Source organism: Lipophrys pholis, assembly GCF_963383615.2.
Source record: "Lipophrys pholis genome assembly, chromosome: 21".
Classification (NCBI taxonomy): Eukaryota; Metazoa; Chordata; class Actinopteri; order Blenniiformes; family Blenniidae; genus Lipophrys; species Lipophrys pholis.
In genome coordinates this window covers 23,566,820-23,583,807 of record NC_137649.1, presented here as the reverse complement: position 1 = coordinate 23,583,807, position 16,988 = coordinate 23,566,820, and the positions used below count along the sequence as shown (strand labels likewise).

The window sequence follows — 16,988 nt, the reverse complement described above, 5'->3', positions numbered from 1 at the left end:
AGCTCTGTATGTACTTGGTACTTGGTACTTGGTACCAGCACTCCTGTGTACCCTGTGTACTGCTTATTATCAGAGTTACTCACCATAACGTGACGAAGAGTTAAGATAAGATAAGACAGAAATCTGGATAGAAGGAGTGAAAACTATTTGAAGGTGGAGCAGACCTCCGTCCAGACACAGCTTGGACCTCCACTCCACAGGAAGGAACTCCACGTGTTCGGTGACTCGGTCCGCAAAGTACTTCTCCTCCATCTTCCTGGCGGCGTCCCGCATCCTGTTCAGGGATTCGTACCAACGTGTCACTCGTGGAAGTGGCTACTGGAGATTTACCTGCGGTGCGGCGCGGTGCGGTGCGGTGTGGCGCGGCGCGGTGCGGTGCGGCGCGGCGCGGCGCGGTGCGGTGCGGTGTGGCGCGGCGCGGTGCGGTGCGGCGCGGCGCGGCGCGGTGCGGTGCGGCGCGGCGCGGCGCGGTGCGGTGCGGTGCGGCGCGGTGTGGCGCGGTGCGGTGTGGCGCGGCGCTCACATGCTGGTGTTCCTGATGATGCGGCCCTGGTCCATCTTCTGCCCGATGCCGTGGACCACGAACACGATGTGGGTGGTGTCGGGGGGCGTGTCCTCCGGTGCCGCCTCCTCCACGTAGCCGCGGTGGAGCCGCGTCCCGCTGCTGGAGGCTGAGAAGAGAAGAGAAGAACATCATTCTTTCACAGTGTTGCTCCACAGATTAGAATGACAAACAAAACATTATTTAGTGTAATGAAATCTACATACTATATACTGACCTGTATATCGTGACCTGTACACACTGATCACTGCATACGGACCACAGCATACTACATACTGACCTGTATATCGTGACCTGTACACACTGACCACTGCATACTGACCACTGCATACTGACCACTGCATACTACATACTGACCTACTGCATACTACACATTGACCTCTACATACTGACCTGTACATACTGACCTATACACACTAACCACTGCATACTACACACTGACCACTGCATACTACACATTGACCACTACACACTGACCACTGCATACTACACACTGACCACTGCATACTACACATTGACCACTACACACTGACCACTGCATACTACACATTGACCACTACACACTGACCACTGCATACTACACACTAACCACTGCATACTACACATTGACCACTACACACTGACCACTGCATACTACATACTGACCACTAGACACTGACCACTGCATACTACACACTGACCACTACATACTACACATTGACCACTACATACTGACCACTACATACTGCACCAGTAAATACTCGGAACACCCCACCAGAGCTGTGACGTTACAATATCATTGCAATATTACACTTTCAGTCCAGACCACGTGGTACTCGCAGTACTTGAAGTTACACAGTGGATTCAGAATATCAAACGTTCATATTTTATCCACGGCAGGACGTTCGGTGCACAAACCATCTTCACCAACTATTTTCATTTCCAAACGGAAAAGGAAAATTTGCCGTGATGAATCCGGCTCTGTCCCGTTTAGAGGTATTACTGCCGAGTACTTTGAAGCGCTGCCGTCGTAGTACCTTTGGAGAAGCCCAGCTTCTGGGTGACGGTGCGAGCGATCTTGGAGGTGGTGGCGTCGCTGTACAGGTACACCTCGTCCACGCTGTGCCAGTCCACGTGGCTCCGGCTCAGCTTCAGACTGTGGACGGCTGCAAGACAGTCGCAGTGAATAAGACTGAGCGGAGCGTGATTAACTGGACTCGGCCCGGGAGACACACACACACACACACACACACACACACACACACACACACACACACACACACACACACACGCACACACACACGCACACACACACTCGCCCTGATGCAGCACATTCTACACGTTCAGGCAGACGCCATCATTTCTTCCATATAAGATTCAGGAGGTTTTAAGTTCACGACGTCGCCTTGTCACTTCTCCACATTGACCAGGCTGAAGCTTACCGTCCCGGCTGTCCACTGCGGTGGTCACTTCCTCCATCTCGTAGGTGTCCCTCATCTGCTGGCCCCTGAACCGGGTCAGATGCTCCAGCTCGATCACGTCGCTCTCGTCCTCCTCCAGAGGAAGCCAGGACCCGTCGATGAACCACTGACCCCTCATCACCGGGATGCGGTCTTGTTCTGAAGGACACCACACAAGGTTTGACCACCGCAGCCAGAGAGGGGCAGTATGGAGGGCTGGGAGTGGACGGAGGCCGGGGAAGGTTATCTTGTTGTCTGCGTGTGTTTATTTTATTGGTTAGTATGAGTTTTACCAAGTTTTCACCAAAACTTCTCAACCGAATTGCATTAAAGTTTCCGGGGATGATTTGTTGTCCTCCGAGGACCAATCGCTTATTTTAGTTCTTCACTGGCCAGACCCCCGCCAACCTCTCCATGAACTCACATTAGTCTCACATCCATGGATTAAACCCCACAAACATCTGTTTCATTTAACTCAAGACACTTTGGTCACAATTTACTGGATGGATGGATGGATGGATGGATGGATGGATGGATGGATGGAGCCATTTACGAAGAGAAGATCTGTTGGTGTAGGACTAAGAACTGGCCCGACATCCATTTACCCATCCATTAATCCATCCATCCATCCTTTCATCCATCCATTAATCCATCCATCCATTAATCCATCCATCCATCAGAGAGGTGAAGTTGACTGGAGTTCAGAGTAGGAAACTCGGTGGTCTCACGGTTCCAGTAGACCGGGTAACACTCCTTCTCCTTCAGGTCCACCTCGTAGAGCCCCCCTCGGACACACACCGCCTCCCCGCCCCGGTCCCCCTCCCTCCCGGGCTGCTCGGTGTCCGGGCTGCGGTGCGGCTCCGGCGGCTCAGCTCGGACGGCTCCCCGGTCCCTAGCCCCGCCGTCCGGCCGGACCTCCCCGGTGCCCTCGGGGGGGCCCGGCGGGGTCTCCGTGAGCCTCCGGTAAACCATCTCTATCTTTAACGAGTCGTGTCCGATGAAGGGCTTCCAGGTCCGCTTGTCCTCGCGGTAGAACCAGCGGATCTCCTCCGGTCCGAGCTCCGTCACGAACTCCCCGCGGTGCCGCGAGCTGTTGGAGCGGATCCGCTTCTTGGCGGCCACGTTCCCGTCGCTCTCCGTGTAGCTCAGCTCGATGTCGAGGTACGACGATCCGGAGTATTCGTCCCGCTCCAGGCCCAGCATGGGGTCCTGCGGCAGCGGGATGTGTCGGTCCAGGGCCGGCCCCGGCGGATCCCGCCCCACCGCCGCCGCCGCCTCTCCCTCCTCCGCGTCCGGGTCTCCCGCTCCGTCAGTCCTCGGGTTGTCCTCGTAGCCGCACACGAACACGTCGTTCGCCATGTCCCACTCGCTGCTGCTCACCGAGTTGTCGGAGCTCTGCTGCCGGACGGCGGCGGGGCTGCGGCTCATGGCGCGGCTCTTCCCGCAGGGGACGACGGGCTCAGTGCGGCCAGATGCTCACATCTGTCAGGATGCTCTTCTCACTCAGCTTCCAGCAGGACTTCATCATCATCATCATCATCACATGAAACATCAAGCTCCAGCCTCCATCAAACAAACCTCATCGTTTACCTTTATCATCAAGTGCAGCAGAAACAAAAGAGCAAACATTCAAAATAAAGTCAATATGGAGGTGCAAGTGGATCTGATTTAAGTAAAAAAAACTCAAAACAAATTTAAATACAGAAATTAAACAAATATATGTGAATTAAAAATATAAACCTGATCATGTGTGGCGTTACTGGTGTCATATAATCAATTCAAATGTATGCTCGATGATTTAATTTGGAAATTGAAATTGTTTCCGGTTTACATCCATCCATCTATCTATAAAATTAATATACATATGTATAATTTCCATTTAATTACCATTACATAAATATATAAATAAAAATATTAATGAATGAATATACAGAAAATATAAATTTTTGATCATAAATGGAATTTTTAACAGGAATACAAAATAAAACATGTGATTTTCAGGTGAAAGCGAATGCCAAGTTTGCAAAAAACAACCAGCTATGCAATTCACCCAGACCGCAGCTCCGTTGTGCGCTTTCTAAGCCTTTGCGGTTTCCGTAGTCTTCCGGTCCGCCGCTCGTCGTCTTCCGGTCCGCCGCTCAACGTCTTCCGGTCCGCCTTCCGCTGCAGTCACCGCGGGATAAAAAAACTTCTTTACTTATTTTTGACAGACATGTTTCGACATGGCAACGGACATGGAGATGTTTTATGGTCTCTGTTGTTTTGGTTTCCTCTTTACCTTCGTCTTGGTGCTCATGTGGTAAGTTAGCCACGTTAGCCTGTCGAGCCCGGCTAATGGTGTCAAACATCGGGCCTGCGGGCCAAAACCTGGCCGCCAGCGGGTCCAGTCCGCCCCGAAGAAACACAATGAAACTATACCTTGTGTGTTTTCAATGAAAGTCACTGCTGTTTGTGATTAATTCAGTGTATCAGGGAGATTAGCATCCACTTGAGTGAGCTCAGTAGCATTAGCATCAACTGTGGAGCGCCATCAGAAGATAAAAGATGTTGAAGGCAGAAAAACAACAACTTCAAGTTGTAGTTTTTAATGAAAGCCCGTCCTCTGGTTGTACTGAGTACTGAGGACAACCAGAGGACGGGCTTTCATGGACTTTGCTCCAGATTGTTGAAATTGGTGATGTCATTGATATTGCACTTATTCATGTTAAAAATGTAGAACCTGTTTGGGTTTTATATCACTTTATTCTGAGATGTACAAATTCACCAAAACAAAGGAAATGTTTGGATTGGTCCTATAATTTGTATTAAGAGGTTATTACACTAATGTTTTCACTGGTCCGGCCCCTGAACTTTGACACTCCTGGTGTCACATTGACAATCCTGTGATTCTTTGTTTTTATATATATATATATATATATATGTACACATATATACACATACACATATATATGTACACACAATATATGACACTGGGGTTAGTCCAAGACTCTCCAGAAAGATTATCAGAATCACTTCATTAATCCCAAGGAGAAATTATTTTGACGCGGTTCCACACGGAAAGAAACGGGTATCTTAAGCAAAGTTAAATGAGTTATATTAATTTAACTGTCCGTGTATACAAAGTTAAGCTCAGCAGTGACGGTGTAGCAGAGCACAGTGAGCTTAACAAACAACACAACACACAATATTTGCCTCTGTTGTAAAGTATATTTCGCTCACGTTTTTATACGCATTCTCACTTTTTTGTTTCTAATGAGAGAAAAAAGCCAGTAAATATCCTTGTACTTTGGTTTTAGCAGTTTGTTTGTTCCCTGCTGTCCCGTAGGTTCGGGGTTGAAATGCCCCAGATCATCAGGAATTCAGACGACACGGAGTTGATCATCCCGATCCCCGAGAAACAAATGGTTCAGGTGGACAATCCCTTCTTTCTGGAGCTGGGCTCACGACCCGCCTCCGTCACAGGTGAGAGAAGAAGCCCGTCGCCTCCACGCACTGCCGGTTGTCATGTGGACAAAACGTTAATGCTCAGCTTAGGAGAAAATCATTAGAATTGCTTGTACAGCTAAAGCTGCTCTCACCATGAGGAAACGCACAGCGTCTATAAATAGTCAAACAGCTAAAGTGGCTAAAGTAGCCAAATAAAATAAATAAATAAAATGGGAAAATCGATTAAAAAAAAATATATATATATATATCTTCAAATGGCTAATAGACCTTCATTGTAATGGAATATATCGACCTATGACACGTTATGAATGCTACCTACAGTTTTGTTTGTACAGCAACTTTTTAATAAAAGAGGTTTTCAGTCCAGATATTTAAATATTTCGTGGCTCCAGATAAATTTTATTTGGTGGAAAATTGTGAGAACGGCTCGTTCGGCCGTTAAGGTCACAGACCTGTGGTCGCTGAACGTTCATGAGATAAATGAGCAACCACACCTCCTGGGCCGTCATTATTTTATTGTGAAAAACTGCCAACATTTGAGCTTCTTCCGTTCTCCAATTAAGAGACTCGATATAATTTCACTCCAGATGTTCGAGCCTAAAGGTGAAGCTGGTTTGCAGGTGGAGTGTCCGTGAGACCGTCCTGCCTGGAGCCCTGCGTTCTCACCTGCATCTGGGGCTGTGAGGTCGCCGCCCTGCAGGAGGCGCTGCAAACTCACCAGCACGGCATGAGACTCTGCAGCTCCCACCTCTTCCAGGAAGCCCTGCGTGGCCGCTTCAGCTACTGCCAGACGTTCCAGTATCCTCCGTCGCTCCAGGCAGCTTCAGGCAGAAATTGGTGTTTTGGGTTCCATCCCAAAGAATCAGGGTGTCCAAGATATATTTGGGCGGCACGATCAAACATAGATTATTTTGTTATTACTATATAATCATAAAATCATATCAAGTAAATTATTATTATTATTATTATTATTTTTTTAAATGGGAAAAAATTCGCCCCTAAATGATTCATTCTAATGCATCGTAGACGACTAAATATTGATAAGTTGATTGTAGGAATGGAAGAAATATACTTATATAAAAGCACATATCTGAACTGATATAAAAATGTATACAATATATATACATACATACAAAGATGTATACAAAATACAAAATAAATACTAAATATAATGTTACTTCAGGGGTCACATACGGTCCAGTTTCATCTTGACTGGTAAAATATTTCTATATAATAACCTTTACTTTTATGCAAAATCAATTAGTACTGAAAATCTGTATGTTTATAACACTGATTCAATATTAGAACACTAATTTAATATTTATAACTTATCTGTTTATAACACTTTTCTAATGTTTATAACACTAATTTAATATTTATAACACTTATTTAATGTTTATAACACTGATTCAATATTAGAACACTAATTTAATATTTATAACTTCTGTTTATAACACTTTTCTAATGTTATAACACTAATTTAATATTTATATTTATAATACTGATCTAATGTTTATAACACTAATTTAATATTATAACACTGATCTAATGTTTATAACACTTATTTAATGTTTATAATACTGATTCAATATTAGAACACTAATTTAATATTTATAACTTATCTAATGTTTATAACACTTTTCTAATATAACACTAATTAAATATTTATATTTATAACACTGATCTAATGTAGCTCATATTGAAGAAGCTGGGTGGGTGTGGCCTCAGCCCGGTGGAAGAGTACCTGATGTCAGTTTGCAGTACCTGTCAGTATTCCTCCCTGGTTTGACCTTTGACCTTTCTCAGTGTGGCCAGTGGGGAGCGCCAGGAGCTCCACACTCAGATCCCTCCCGCCCAGGGCGTCTGTGACTTTGGGCCGTTACCCAGAGAGCGCTACCCTCTGGTGGCCGTACTGACGTTTGGCGACTCGGAGGCCAGAAACGCGTCGACCATAGTGAGTCCACAGCTTCATCACTGGGATTTCATCATCATCATCATCACACTTAAATACTGCCTCCGACATTGTTTTTGTCTTCTGCAGGTGGCGAATGTGACGGTCGTTCACGTCCCAGATGACAAACACAGAGTTCCTGCCCGGATTCTGTTTGAGTTCCTGCTGACCTCACGGGGGAAGGTCAACAAGCTGATGGTGAGTCTGTGGCTGGCGAAGGCCTCGACCTGCCGGGTGACCTGGAACTGTTTTAAAAACCCAGCAGGAGAACCTCCACTTCAACTTCCTGTCTCTGAAGCCAGAGGCCATGTATCGGCGCTAGCTCAGTAGCTGTTAGCATTAGCATGGAAGCCTCATCGATCTGAACGTAAACATGTGAGAGGAACATGGTGGGTTTGGAGAGAAAATGTCCTTTAGACATTTCACTGTTTTGCACCAAGATGCTCGATCTGGGTGTAGCAGTCCTCACCTGTCTGGGTGTAGCAGTCCTCCTTTCTGGGTGTAGCAGTCCTCACCTGTCCGGGTGTAGCAGTCCTCCTTTCCGGGTGTAGCAGTCCTCACCTGTCCGGGTGTAGCAGTCCACCTGTCCGGGTGTAGCAGTCCTCACCTGTCCGGGTGTAGCAGTCCACCTGTCCGGGTGTAGCAGTCCTCACCTGTCCGGGTGTAGCAGTCCACCTGTCCGGGTGTAGCAGTCCTCACCTGTCCGGGTGTAGCAGTCCACCTGTCCGGGTGTAGCAGTCCACCTGTCCGGGTGCAACAGTCCTCCTTTCCGGGTGTAGCAGTCCTCACCTGTCTGGGTGTAGCGGTCCTCACCGGTGTAGCTTTGTCAAACAGATATTAAACCATGATTAGAAATCTTTTTATTTACAAAGTGACGTTTACTGTGAAACCATCAGATCATCTTCGCTCACCTGCTCCAGATTCGTTCGTTCCCTTTGTGGCTCCTGAACCAAAAGCAGTTCGACTCCCATGATGCTCGGCGTGGAGAGGTAGTGACCCACTGTCTGCTGACGGTTGTTAAAAGTGACCAATGTTGTGTCCTGCAGTCGATCTTCATGGCGGCCGACGGCGGCGACGCGTCAGAACCTGCCGGGCTGCGGCCGACGGAGGAGGAAGATGGGGGCGTGGTCGGAGACTGCGTGGTGTGTCGGGGCGCGCCGATCAACCGGGTGCTGCTGCCGTGTCGTCACGCCTGCGTGTGCGACGGCTGCGCGCCACGCTTCCAGCACTGCCCCGTCTGCAGGGCCTTCGTCCTGGAGTCCTTCGCTCTGACTCCGCCCACCGGCACGCATCGACGAGAGGTGCCAAACTAAAAGGGGCGGGGCTTGTGGAAACACCCGAAGACAACGCTGGAAGTGTTACGGACAGCTCGCCGGTTAGCATCGGCACCAGTTCCAGCGTGTTGGCGGCGTCTCGCAAACGACTTTCTGCCGTTTAACATTTTCAACTCGTTTGTTTTCTTTTTAAAGATTGAAGTTTGGCGTCGAAACGCTGTGAAACATTCGACCGATTCGGTTTAAAAACAAGATAGAAAACTTTCCTCCCAACAATTTATTTATTTCCAATATATAGTTTCAAACATTTATAGCATGTTTACCGATTGCAGAATGAAAATGTCTTTAGTCAGTGGAGGAGATCGACGCTGCTGGAGGCAGTAGTGTCAAAACAACGTGTTCAGTGTTCAGCTCCATATTCAAGAGAAGAACTGCAGAGAAATAAAGTGACGTAGAAAAGGAGAAGCTGTCGGTTTCTTTCCAGCTCGTCTGTCCAAAGAAGCATGAAGGAGAGTCGTGCAGGAACTGTTCAGTACACCAAGAATTTTATTTCTACAAGGACGTGATGGAGGAAATAGAAACAGGAGCACCACCACTTTATAATTTTGCCCCCCCCCACAAAAAACCACAAACTTTTTTCTTCCGAAGCAGAGAAGGAATAGTGAACGACAGATCTTTATACGGGCTTGTAGTCCAGCTTGGACTCCAGCTTCTTGGAGTCGGCCACCTTCCGCACGGCTTTCATGAAGTCTTCCTGAGTGACGTACTCCCGGTCGGCGCGGATGGCAAACAGTCCTGTGGGGGAGGGGGGAGGGGGGGGGGGAGACGCCCGGCGGCTTTATTAAGGAACACAGGAGGAGGAGGAAGAGGAGGAAGAAGAAGAAAAGGACGAGAGTCTCACCTGCTTCCGTGCAAACGTTCCTCAGATCGGCTCCGTTGAAGCCGTCGGAAAGCTTCACGATGGCTTCAAAGTCTGAAAACAAGCAGCCAATCACAAGAGCTTTTACCTGCTGGCGCCGGACAAACGTCTCAGAGGGACAAACGTCTCAGAGGGACAAACGATGGTGTTTTCTTTAATTAATTACTAGCAACACACAAAAGCTCAATTACGATTTTTCCATGTGATCGTTCACGTTACATTTACAGAGCGCAGGAGACGCCGTAGACAAGTAAATCTGGACGCCACGCCGGTTAGGGTTGGGGATGGGGTCGGGGTTATGGTTGGGGTTGGGGATGGGGATGAGGTTGAGGTTGGGGTTGGGGATGGGGATGGGGATGAGGTTGAGGTTGAGGTTGGGGTTGGGGTTGAGGATGAGGTTGGGGATGAGGATGGGGATGGGGATGGGGATGGGGATGGGGATGGGGATGGGGATGGGGATGGGGATGGGGATGAGGTTGAGGTTGGGGTTGGGGTTGGGGATGGGGTTGCCAGACGTGATTCACTGTTTCAGCCCAAACAAGATAAAACCCTCAATAAGAACCAGACAAATCCCAGCCTGTGTAGGAATCATGGTAAAACCCTAAAACTATTAGATGTGTGATAAAGAACTCGCTATAAACACACAATAGTTGTGGGTGTAGACTGTAGTGGGTGGAGCTTGGTGTAGGTGTAGTAGTGAAAACACTGCAGCCCACTGACCGATCTCTCCGTGCTTGGTGATTGGACTGGAGTGGATCTTGAGGATGTCCAGACGAGCCTGCTCATTGGGCAGTTCGATGTCTGAAGGACAAACGAGAGTTTAGTTTGACGAACCTGCAGGACGAGCGGAGACAAAAGCGTCCGTAAGCGTCTCTTACGGATTTTGCGGTCCAGTCGTCCGGGACGCAGCAGAGCCGGGTCCAGGGTGTCGGGTCTGTTGGTGGCCATGATCATCTTCACTCTGTGCAACGTGTCGAAGCCGTCCATCTGGTTGAGCAACTGGAGACGAGAGCAACCAGCAACCGTCCATCAACAAGTCTTAACAAAATAAAACACGCTTAAGCTGAATGTCTGCTAGAGCTCAGAAACTAAAGTGTCCAACTATATTTTAGTGAGTTGATATAAAATATAATTGATACTGTTGAATGAGCATATTATATTATATTATATCGTCTCTTATCGATTGCAGGAACCTGAATTAAAATCGTTTTGACGTATCGGTACATAATGCCGTCCAGAGAAGCGATGTGGTGATTTACATCCCTGGTAGGAAAGCAGGAGTATTTGAAATAGTTCCGTGTCTTTAAATTCTGTTTCAGCTTCATGTCACAATCAGTCAATTATTTTAATTGTTTTTTTAATTAAAAAGGCTCAAAAATCTTCCAGAACAAACTCGTTGGTTCCTTTCGCAGAACGTTATTTCCTCCATGTTCGCTTCAATTTACTGGCTCTGCAAAGTACATCATAAAATAAATGCACATCTTTTCACAAAAACTTTACAAAGGAAAAAAATTAGTAATTTTAACGAGCTGCAGCTAAAAGTGGCTCCTATTTTAGATTTAAATTTGATTGAATTGGTAAAAAAAATCCATGAAGTGACTTTAATCTGCTGAATTTGAGGAAGCGGACACTGAAACTCTCCAGCTGAAGATCTGCAGAAAACCTGTTGCTCCTCAAGACAGAAGACATTTTCCCCTTCACATTAAAGCTCCGTCCCCGACTGACTTAGTTGTCCTTCACTGTGTGACTCGTCTTTACGAGTCGGTTTTGCAGTAAAACTGAATGACTGAAGCAGTCGGGGCCGACGAGCGGCGCCTGCAGTTGAATTGAACTTTATTTGTGCGGCACGACGAACAACAGTCGTTAGGAGAAGCTTTGTGACGAGAAACAGACCGACTGACCTCCATCAACGTCCTCTGGATCTCTCTGTCGGCAGAGGTTCCCTCAGAGAAACGACGGCCGCCTGAAGAACACACACCCTGTCAGTGGATCATTTGGTACCGGGCCGCAGACAGAGGTAACAGCTTTGAAGTGGGAAATGTACATTCAGATTTCCAGGCGCCGGGCCCGGTTGGAAATCCTCAGAATGCAGCTTAAAACAAAAACACCTCCAACCTTCGGTGTCAGAAAGCAAAGAACCGGCCGTGATCAGCTTCAGGAGAACCACGACTCACCGATGGCGTCGATCTCGTCCATGAAGATGATGCAGGGCTGGTGGTCTCGAGCGTAGTTGAACATCTCTCGGATCAACCGGGCACTTTCACCGATGTACTTGTCCACGATGGAGCTGGACACCACCTGCAGCAGACGGACAGCGGCACATGAGGAGGAGCCGCCTCCACGCCGACGGCGGGCGGTCGGTACACGCTCACCTTGAGGAAGTTACAGTCCAGCTGACTGGCCACCGCTCTGGCCAGGAGAGTCTTTCCAGTGCCTGAGGGAAGAGGAGGACAAACGGTGAGCACACAAGCAAGAACAGGATCTGTACCGAGGGAAGCAGGACACATGTTTACGGTTCTGGTACCGCTGCAGTCCAATACTTTCAGCACTTTTCCAGCAGTACCTACTCGACTCAGCCTCGGTCATTCTACATTACAGTATTATACCACCCTACAAAATGTGGATCGTTACGATTGTACTTCACTGTCGGGTGTTTCAGTTTAACTGGTGCCCCTGTTAAGTGGTGACTTCTGCCAGCAGCTGATGTTAGAATAAGACAAAGAAACGCTACGATACTTTAAACTTGAATAGAAATGCAGTTAAATAGCGTTCTCCGGGACAGCTACGGATTCTGGTCGGTTTTTTAACGTCTGCTGGGAAAAGGGGGCGCTGGAGAAAGTTGGTCACCAGTTAACATTTGGAAACCAGTTAATCTGAAACACCAGTGGCTCAGAGACCTCCTGATCCTCACGTCGCCACCAGACAAAGAAAAGTCTGCAGCTTGTCACTGCTCCAGCGGGTTGCTGTCGGAGCGTCTCTGTGGTTGTGATCGGGTTTAGAAAATAGCGGCTGAATGACCCGTCATCCGACGTATTTTAGAGAATCAGGTCCAGACAGGAGAAAGTCACCTGGAGGCCCGTAGAGCAGGCAGCCTTTTGGAGGAATGATTCCCACTCTCTGGAACAGCTCCGGGTTGGTCAAAGGCAGCTCAATCACCTGTCATTGGAAAGACAACAAGGCTTTAAAGACCAAACAAACTGCACTAAGAACCAGTTTTCCTTCTGTTAATTACTAAATCAGTTTAAGAGTAATCATCATCGAGGCACAACAAACCTCTCTCAGCTCACGGATCTGTTCAGACAAGCCTCCGATCTCGGAGTAGGAAACGCTGCCGGGGTCCTCGTGTGACATGTTGTACACCAAGGGGTCGACCTCCCGGGGGAGGTACCTGCAAGAGGGGGAGGCCGAGGGTGAGATCCCAGTGGGCGTCCTCGTAATGATCCCAAGGCCACGAGAGGCTTTGGATCCACAGACAGTGATGCCCGAGAGGAAAACATCAACAGTGTGTGTGTGTGTGTGTGTGTGTGTGTGTGTAGGTGCTTGAATCCTAAATTCTCCCCAGGATATTTTAATACTCAGTGGGAATCGGCTAAAAGAGAATACCACAGGCAGGAAAAAAAACCCAAATAAATATTCAGTCACAGGACTGTTCACACTTGCCTCATAATAGTGAGCGTGGTCATGTCCAAAGCCACCCTGGTGCCGGGCTTCAGCTGGGACTTGTCCAGCTGGGAAGGAGAATTTCAGCAGAAGACGGTAAATATCCAACATTTAAAACCGAGAGTGTGGTAGAGGTGTAGGGAAGGTAGGATCAGCCTCAATGGGCTTTTTCTTTACATCATACTGAGAGTTCTTGATAAGAATTTGTGGATTACAGGACACCGAGCAGCGCTTACCTGTCTGCGACAGCCGACCACATATCGAGGACCATTGGTGGCCTTAACAATGACTGCAAACAAGGGACAACAAATGTAAAACCAGATAAAGCGAGTGACAAGTGCAGTGTCAGCATGTTTTGTTCCAAGTGATTTGAATTGATTTACTTGGATTTTCTACTTGTCATCATAATGACTAATATATTTGCACATGTTAAAAAAAAAAACCGTCATAAGACTTATTTCTGTTGTGACCCTGAGTTAAGAAATAAAAAAATAAAAAAACCATAAGAAATGTGAAATAGTGAACAAGTAAAAACACAAAATTGTACAAAAGTACAGTATAAATTCTAAATAAATAGATAAAAACATGTTCTACCTATATAAATCTATTGCACTAAATCTACACATTTCAGATTCAAAGAAGATTAATCCATTAAAACGGTTTGTGGAGAAACACAAATATGAATTAGGAACAAAAGACACTCACATTTCTCCTCGGTGAGCTGCTTCAGCACTTCTCCAACAATCTGCAGGCACAAGATGGTTTAAATACGAGCTGGTCAACAGGAAGTGGCTGCCAGCAGCATCCTGCAGCCGTGGTAACGTGTGCAGAGTAATGGAGTATCTTCGGTTCTACTGTGCGTCATTGCAGACAGGTTTCTAGTTTTTCCTCTCAGCCAAGCACCTCAGAAGAAAACATCGGACTAAATGTTTCTGATACTCGTGTGATTTGATCTTTTAATGAGGCTTCCACCACCACCACCACATCTTTACAACACACCAGAGACACTTTGTCATTGCCTCATCGGTACAACTTTTCTTTTTGGATTTCGCAGACACAATACACACCGGTGAATTACCGGCCTGAATACTTCTGGACAGGTATAGTTATCGTCTCTGCAGAGGAAATACGAGAAGCAGCAGGAACAAATCAGCGGAAAGAACCAAAACAAAAAACCACCAAATCCATTTTGTGTCAATAAACATGCTCATCGTTGAGCTAAGTTTTATTCTTTACGGCCAGCTGTGGCTCAGGTGGTCGACTCAGAAGGTTGCAGGTTCAATCCCTCACCCCCCCTCCCCGGTCAACATGTCAAGTGTCCTTGAGCAAGACACTGAACCCCCAACCTGCTCCCGGTGGGTGGACTGAAGCCTTGCATTAGTGTGTGAATTGGTGAATGTGATTAACAGCGTAAAGTGCTTTGAGGGGTGAGATCCATTCACCATCAGGGCCTGTTTACTGTTTACCTGGCAGGAACACGGGTTTCAGGTGATCCAATCACAAGTGCTGAGAAGCAAAGACAAGTGAGACCAGGTACCGAGCCACTTCCCGACGTGGTCAAAGACGCATCTGACCACATAGGGTTGGTAGCGTGAACGGCGTGCGTCGCAGGAAAATACACCATAAGCAATCATCAGGGCGCGTTGTGTTTCTGTTTTAAGAGAATACACCAGTCTGAGTTATACCGTCCTTAAAACTTTCCAAAGAAACTCTGGAAAAGAACGTGGACGTCCATGTCTGGACGTCTGCAGAGACACACGGTGCCCGGACAGAGGAAACCGTCCAGCTTCATCACAACCGGGCCATTTCGAGGAGGTGAGGTTGAGGTAGTGACACAATCTGAACTCACGTGGTTCACCTGAAGCACCTTGATACGGACGAGTGTAAACAGGCTGAGTCACGACTTGCCACATGTGATGGGATCACCAGAACCAAATGATAACGCCCGGTCTGAACGGGCCCTTCCACCACACAGGGCTACTTCAGTATGGATGATAAATATTGTAACCTGACCAAATTTATCTCCTCTGTTCAATAAATACAAGTCAGTTATCCATGTGTGTCCATATCTGGACATAAATTCAATAACATGTGACAATAAATTCAGTACCAATTGTAAAATTGTCACTGGCCAGACCTAAATTATCTCGTCTTTCCACATGAAACATAATCTAAAAGGTTACCCCCCCCTACCCGAACCAGGGCGGGTTTCCGAGGTTTGTATCTCCCCCTCGATCTACCTCTCTGTCTATTCTATCCTTCCTCTCCTCTATCCCCTCACCCCAACCAGTCAGCAGAAAGCCCCCCCCCCTCTGACTCTGGTTTCTACAAACGTTTGTTTCTGTTAGACAAAGTTTTTCTTTCCACAGTCGCAAGTTAATCTGCTGCTCATGTGGATTTGTTGGGTTTTTCTCTTTTCTCTGTTAAAAGCTCCTAGAAATGACCGTGTTGTATTTGGTGCTCTATAAATAAAGTTGAATTGAATTAAACTAATCAAATTTGTGTCAATAAATATTAAAAAAAATAAAATAAAACAGTATTTTATCAATTTCATTAAATAATTGAACTTCAGTATGTGAAGAAATTTCACAGAAACACCTTTTCAAGATGATTTACTTACATAAGCACTTTGCTGTTTTGGCAAAGTTTAATAAATGTGTGAAATTATTCATATAATCAATCCTGAATTCTGAGTAAACTTGTGTTGGTTTCTCTGATTTCTCAGTGTAAAATGTTGAAGTATTTGGAGCAGGAACGAGGTGTTCTCACCTGGCCGACGCTCTGCAGAGCCTTCAGGTCGTTCTCAGACTTCTCGTACTGTTTGGTCTGTTCCCTCAGCTGCTCTCTCACTGGAGAAACAACAAGAAACAAAACAAGAACCAAACGGTTTTTGTTGTTTTGTAAATAATATTCAACGAACCACTGCGGAGGGGAAACACAACACACCGTCCGGCTCGCATTCATTAACGTTAGCAGTTGAATACAAGGCAATAATGTGGATAAAGAACCAACTCGAATCCAGACAATTCGATAGTCTCAGCTCGAACCGACCCGTTTCATCACTTCTGCTGTAAAAACACTTGTTAGTGTGTTTAGCTACGTTAGCACGGCTAGCCGCTGTATGACTGTTCATTTCTATCGAGATGCTAACGGGATGACAAAGCACAAGCTAGCTGAGAGGCTAACGGAAACAATTCTGTACTTTTCTTCAACGCGAACAGCGCGGACTAAAACCACACCGCGAAAAGACAAAGTCCGAAATGTCAATTTACATTCTTTTAATCGTCCGTCCACTTCTTTATGTTCCAATAATTTCTTTCTGTAGTCCTGCAGCGCCTTGTCTCTTGTGTCTGCCATGTTGCCGCAGTGAATGCCGGGGAAATCGTGACGTCATCAACGGTTGACGCGTCGCTTAGTTGAAAGACGATGGCGTGGAGGAGTCAGCCATATTGGACCGGGCAATGCCGACCAGTAGAGCGCTATAAATACATGGGGAAAAGGATGTTTTCCACACAATTTTTCACCTCACAGCTCAACTCTATATAATAACAGGATGGTAACAATAAATAGAAAATCTATCTTCAAGGGACAATGATATCAGAAGGGTTTATACTTTGTGACTGATTTGCTTGATGAGAGAGGACAGTTCATTGATTTCCAAACCTTTCTCAAGAAGTATAAATTAAATTATTCATTGTCAGAATTTACCAAAGTATGTAAAGCATTTCCATCACCA

The 16,988-nt window shown here is 46.7% G+C and overlaps 3 protein-coding genes across 3 annotated transcripts in view; 1 reads left to right on the top strand and 2 right to left on the bottom strand.

The window, feature by feature from the left end:
- ddhd1b (DDHD domain containing 1b) overlaps window positions 1-3,556 on the bottom strand; it is a gene marked incomplete at its 3' end in the record, with an annotated part of 10,397 nt that extends 6,841 nt beyond the window's left edge. The window contains exons 1-5 of the mRNA XM_080490162.1: window positions 2,730-3,556; window positions 1,984-2,160; window positions 1,579-1,707; window positions 524-671; window positions 165-274 (exon numbers count right to left, since the gene is read on the bottom strand). Of these exons, the coding sequence (XP_080346288.1) occupies window positions 165-274; window positions 524-671; window positions 1,579-1,707; window positions 1,984-2,160; window positions 2,730-3,429 (1,264 nt within the window). The 5' untranslated portion in view covers window positions 3,430-3,556. The remainder of the gene's footprint in view (window positions 1-164; window positions 275-523; window positions 672-1,578; window positions 1,708-1,983; window positions 2,161-2,729) is intronic.
- A 573-nt stretch (window positions 3,557-4,129) lies between these two features.
- On the top strand, window positions 4,130-9,282 carry cgrrf1 (cell growth regulator with ring finger domain 1). The gene is made up of 6 exons (XM_080490763.1): window positions 4,130-4,300; window positions 5,327-5,463; window positions 6,069-6,246; window positions 7,255-7,402; window positions 7,490-7,597; window positions 8,446-9,282. Exons 1-6 carry the CDS (start codon window positions 4,224-4,226, stop codon window positions 8,710-8,712), a joined length of 915 nt encoding a protein of 304 aa, XP_080346889.1. The 5' UTR covers window positions 4,130-4,223; the 3' UTR covers window positions 8,713-9,282.
- psmc6 (proteasome 26S subunit, ATPase 6) lies at window positions 8,933-16,641 on the bottom strand. Its single transcript, XM_080490752.1, has 14 exons — window positions 16,525-16,641; window positions 16,022-16,101; window positions 13,958-13,997; window positions 13,489-13,541; window positions 13,253-13,320; window positions 12,866-12,980; window positions 12,661-12,748; window positions 11,965-12,026; window positions 11,767-11,890; window positions 11,494-11,555; window positions 10,471-10,591; window positions 10,313-10,393; window positions 9,575-9,646; window positions 8,933-9,468 (listed from the first exon to the last, which is right to left on the bottom strand). The coding sequence occupies exons 1-14, from the start codon at window positions 16,607-16,609 to the stop codon at window positions 9,350-9,352; spliced, it is 1,170 nt and encodes a 389-aa protein (XP_080346878.1). The 5' UTR covers window positions 16,610-16,641; the 3' UTR covers window positions 8,933-9,349.
- Window positions 16,642-16,988: the final 347 nt, after the last annotated feature.

Excerpts from the sequence above, each read along its gene's own strand:
- cgrrf1 (XM_080490763.1), top strand. The coding sequence starts at position 4,224 with ATGGCAACGGACATGGAGATGTTTTATGGTCTCTGTTGTTTTGGTTTC. Across the intron at positions 6,247-7,254 it reads AGCTACTGCCAGACGTTCCA|TGTGGCCAGTGGGGAGCGCC; the intron begins GTATCCTCCGTC and ends GACCTTTCTCAG. Across the intron at positions 7,598-8,445 it reads GGAAGGTCAACAAGCTGATG|TCGATCTTCATGGCGGCCGA; the intron begins GTGAGTCTGTGG and ends TGTGTCCTGCAG.
- psmc6 (XM_080490752.1), bottom strand. The coding sequence starts at position 16,609 with ATGGCAGACACAAGAGACAAGGCGCTGCAGGACTACAGAAAGAAATTA. Across the intron at positions 13,321-13,488 it reads TGGTCGGCTGTCGCAGACAG|CTGGACAAGTCCCAGCTGAA; the intron begins GTAAGCGCTGCT and ends TCTCCTTCCCAG. Across the intron at positions 10,592-11,493 it reads TCCAGAGGACGTTGATGGAG|TTGCTCAACCAGATGGACGG; the intron begins GTCAGTCGGTCT and ends TCTCGTCTCCAG.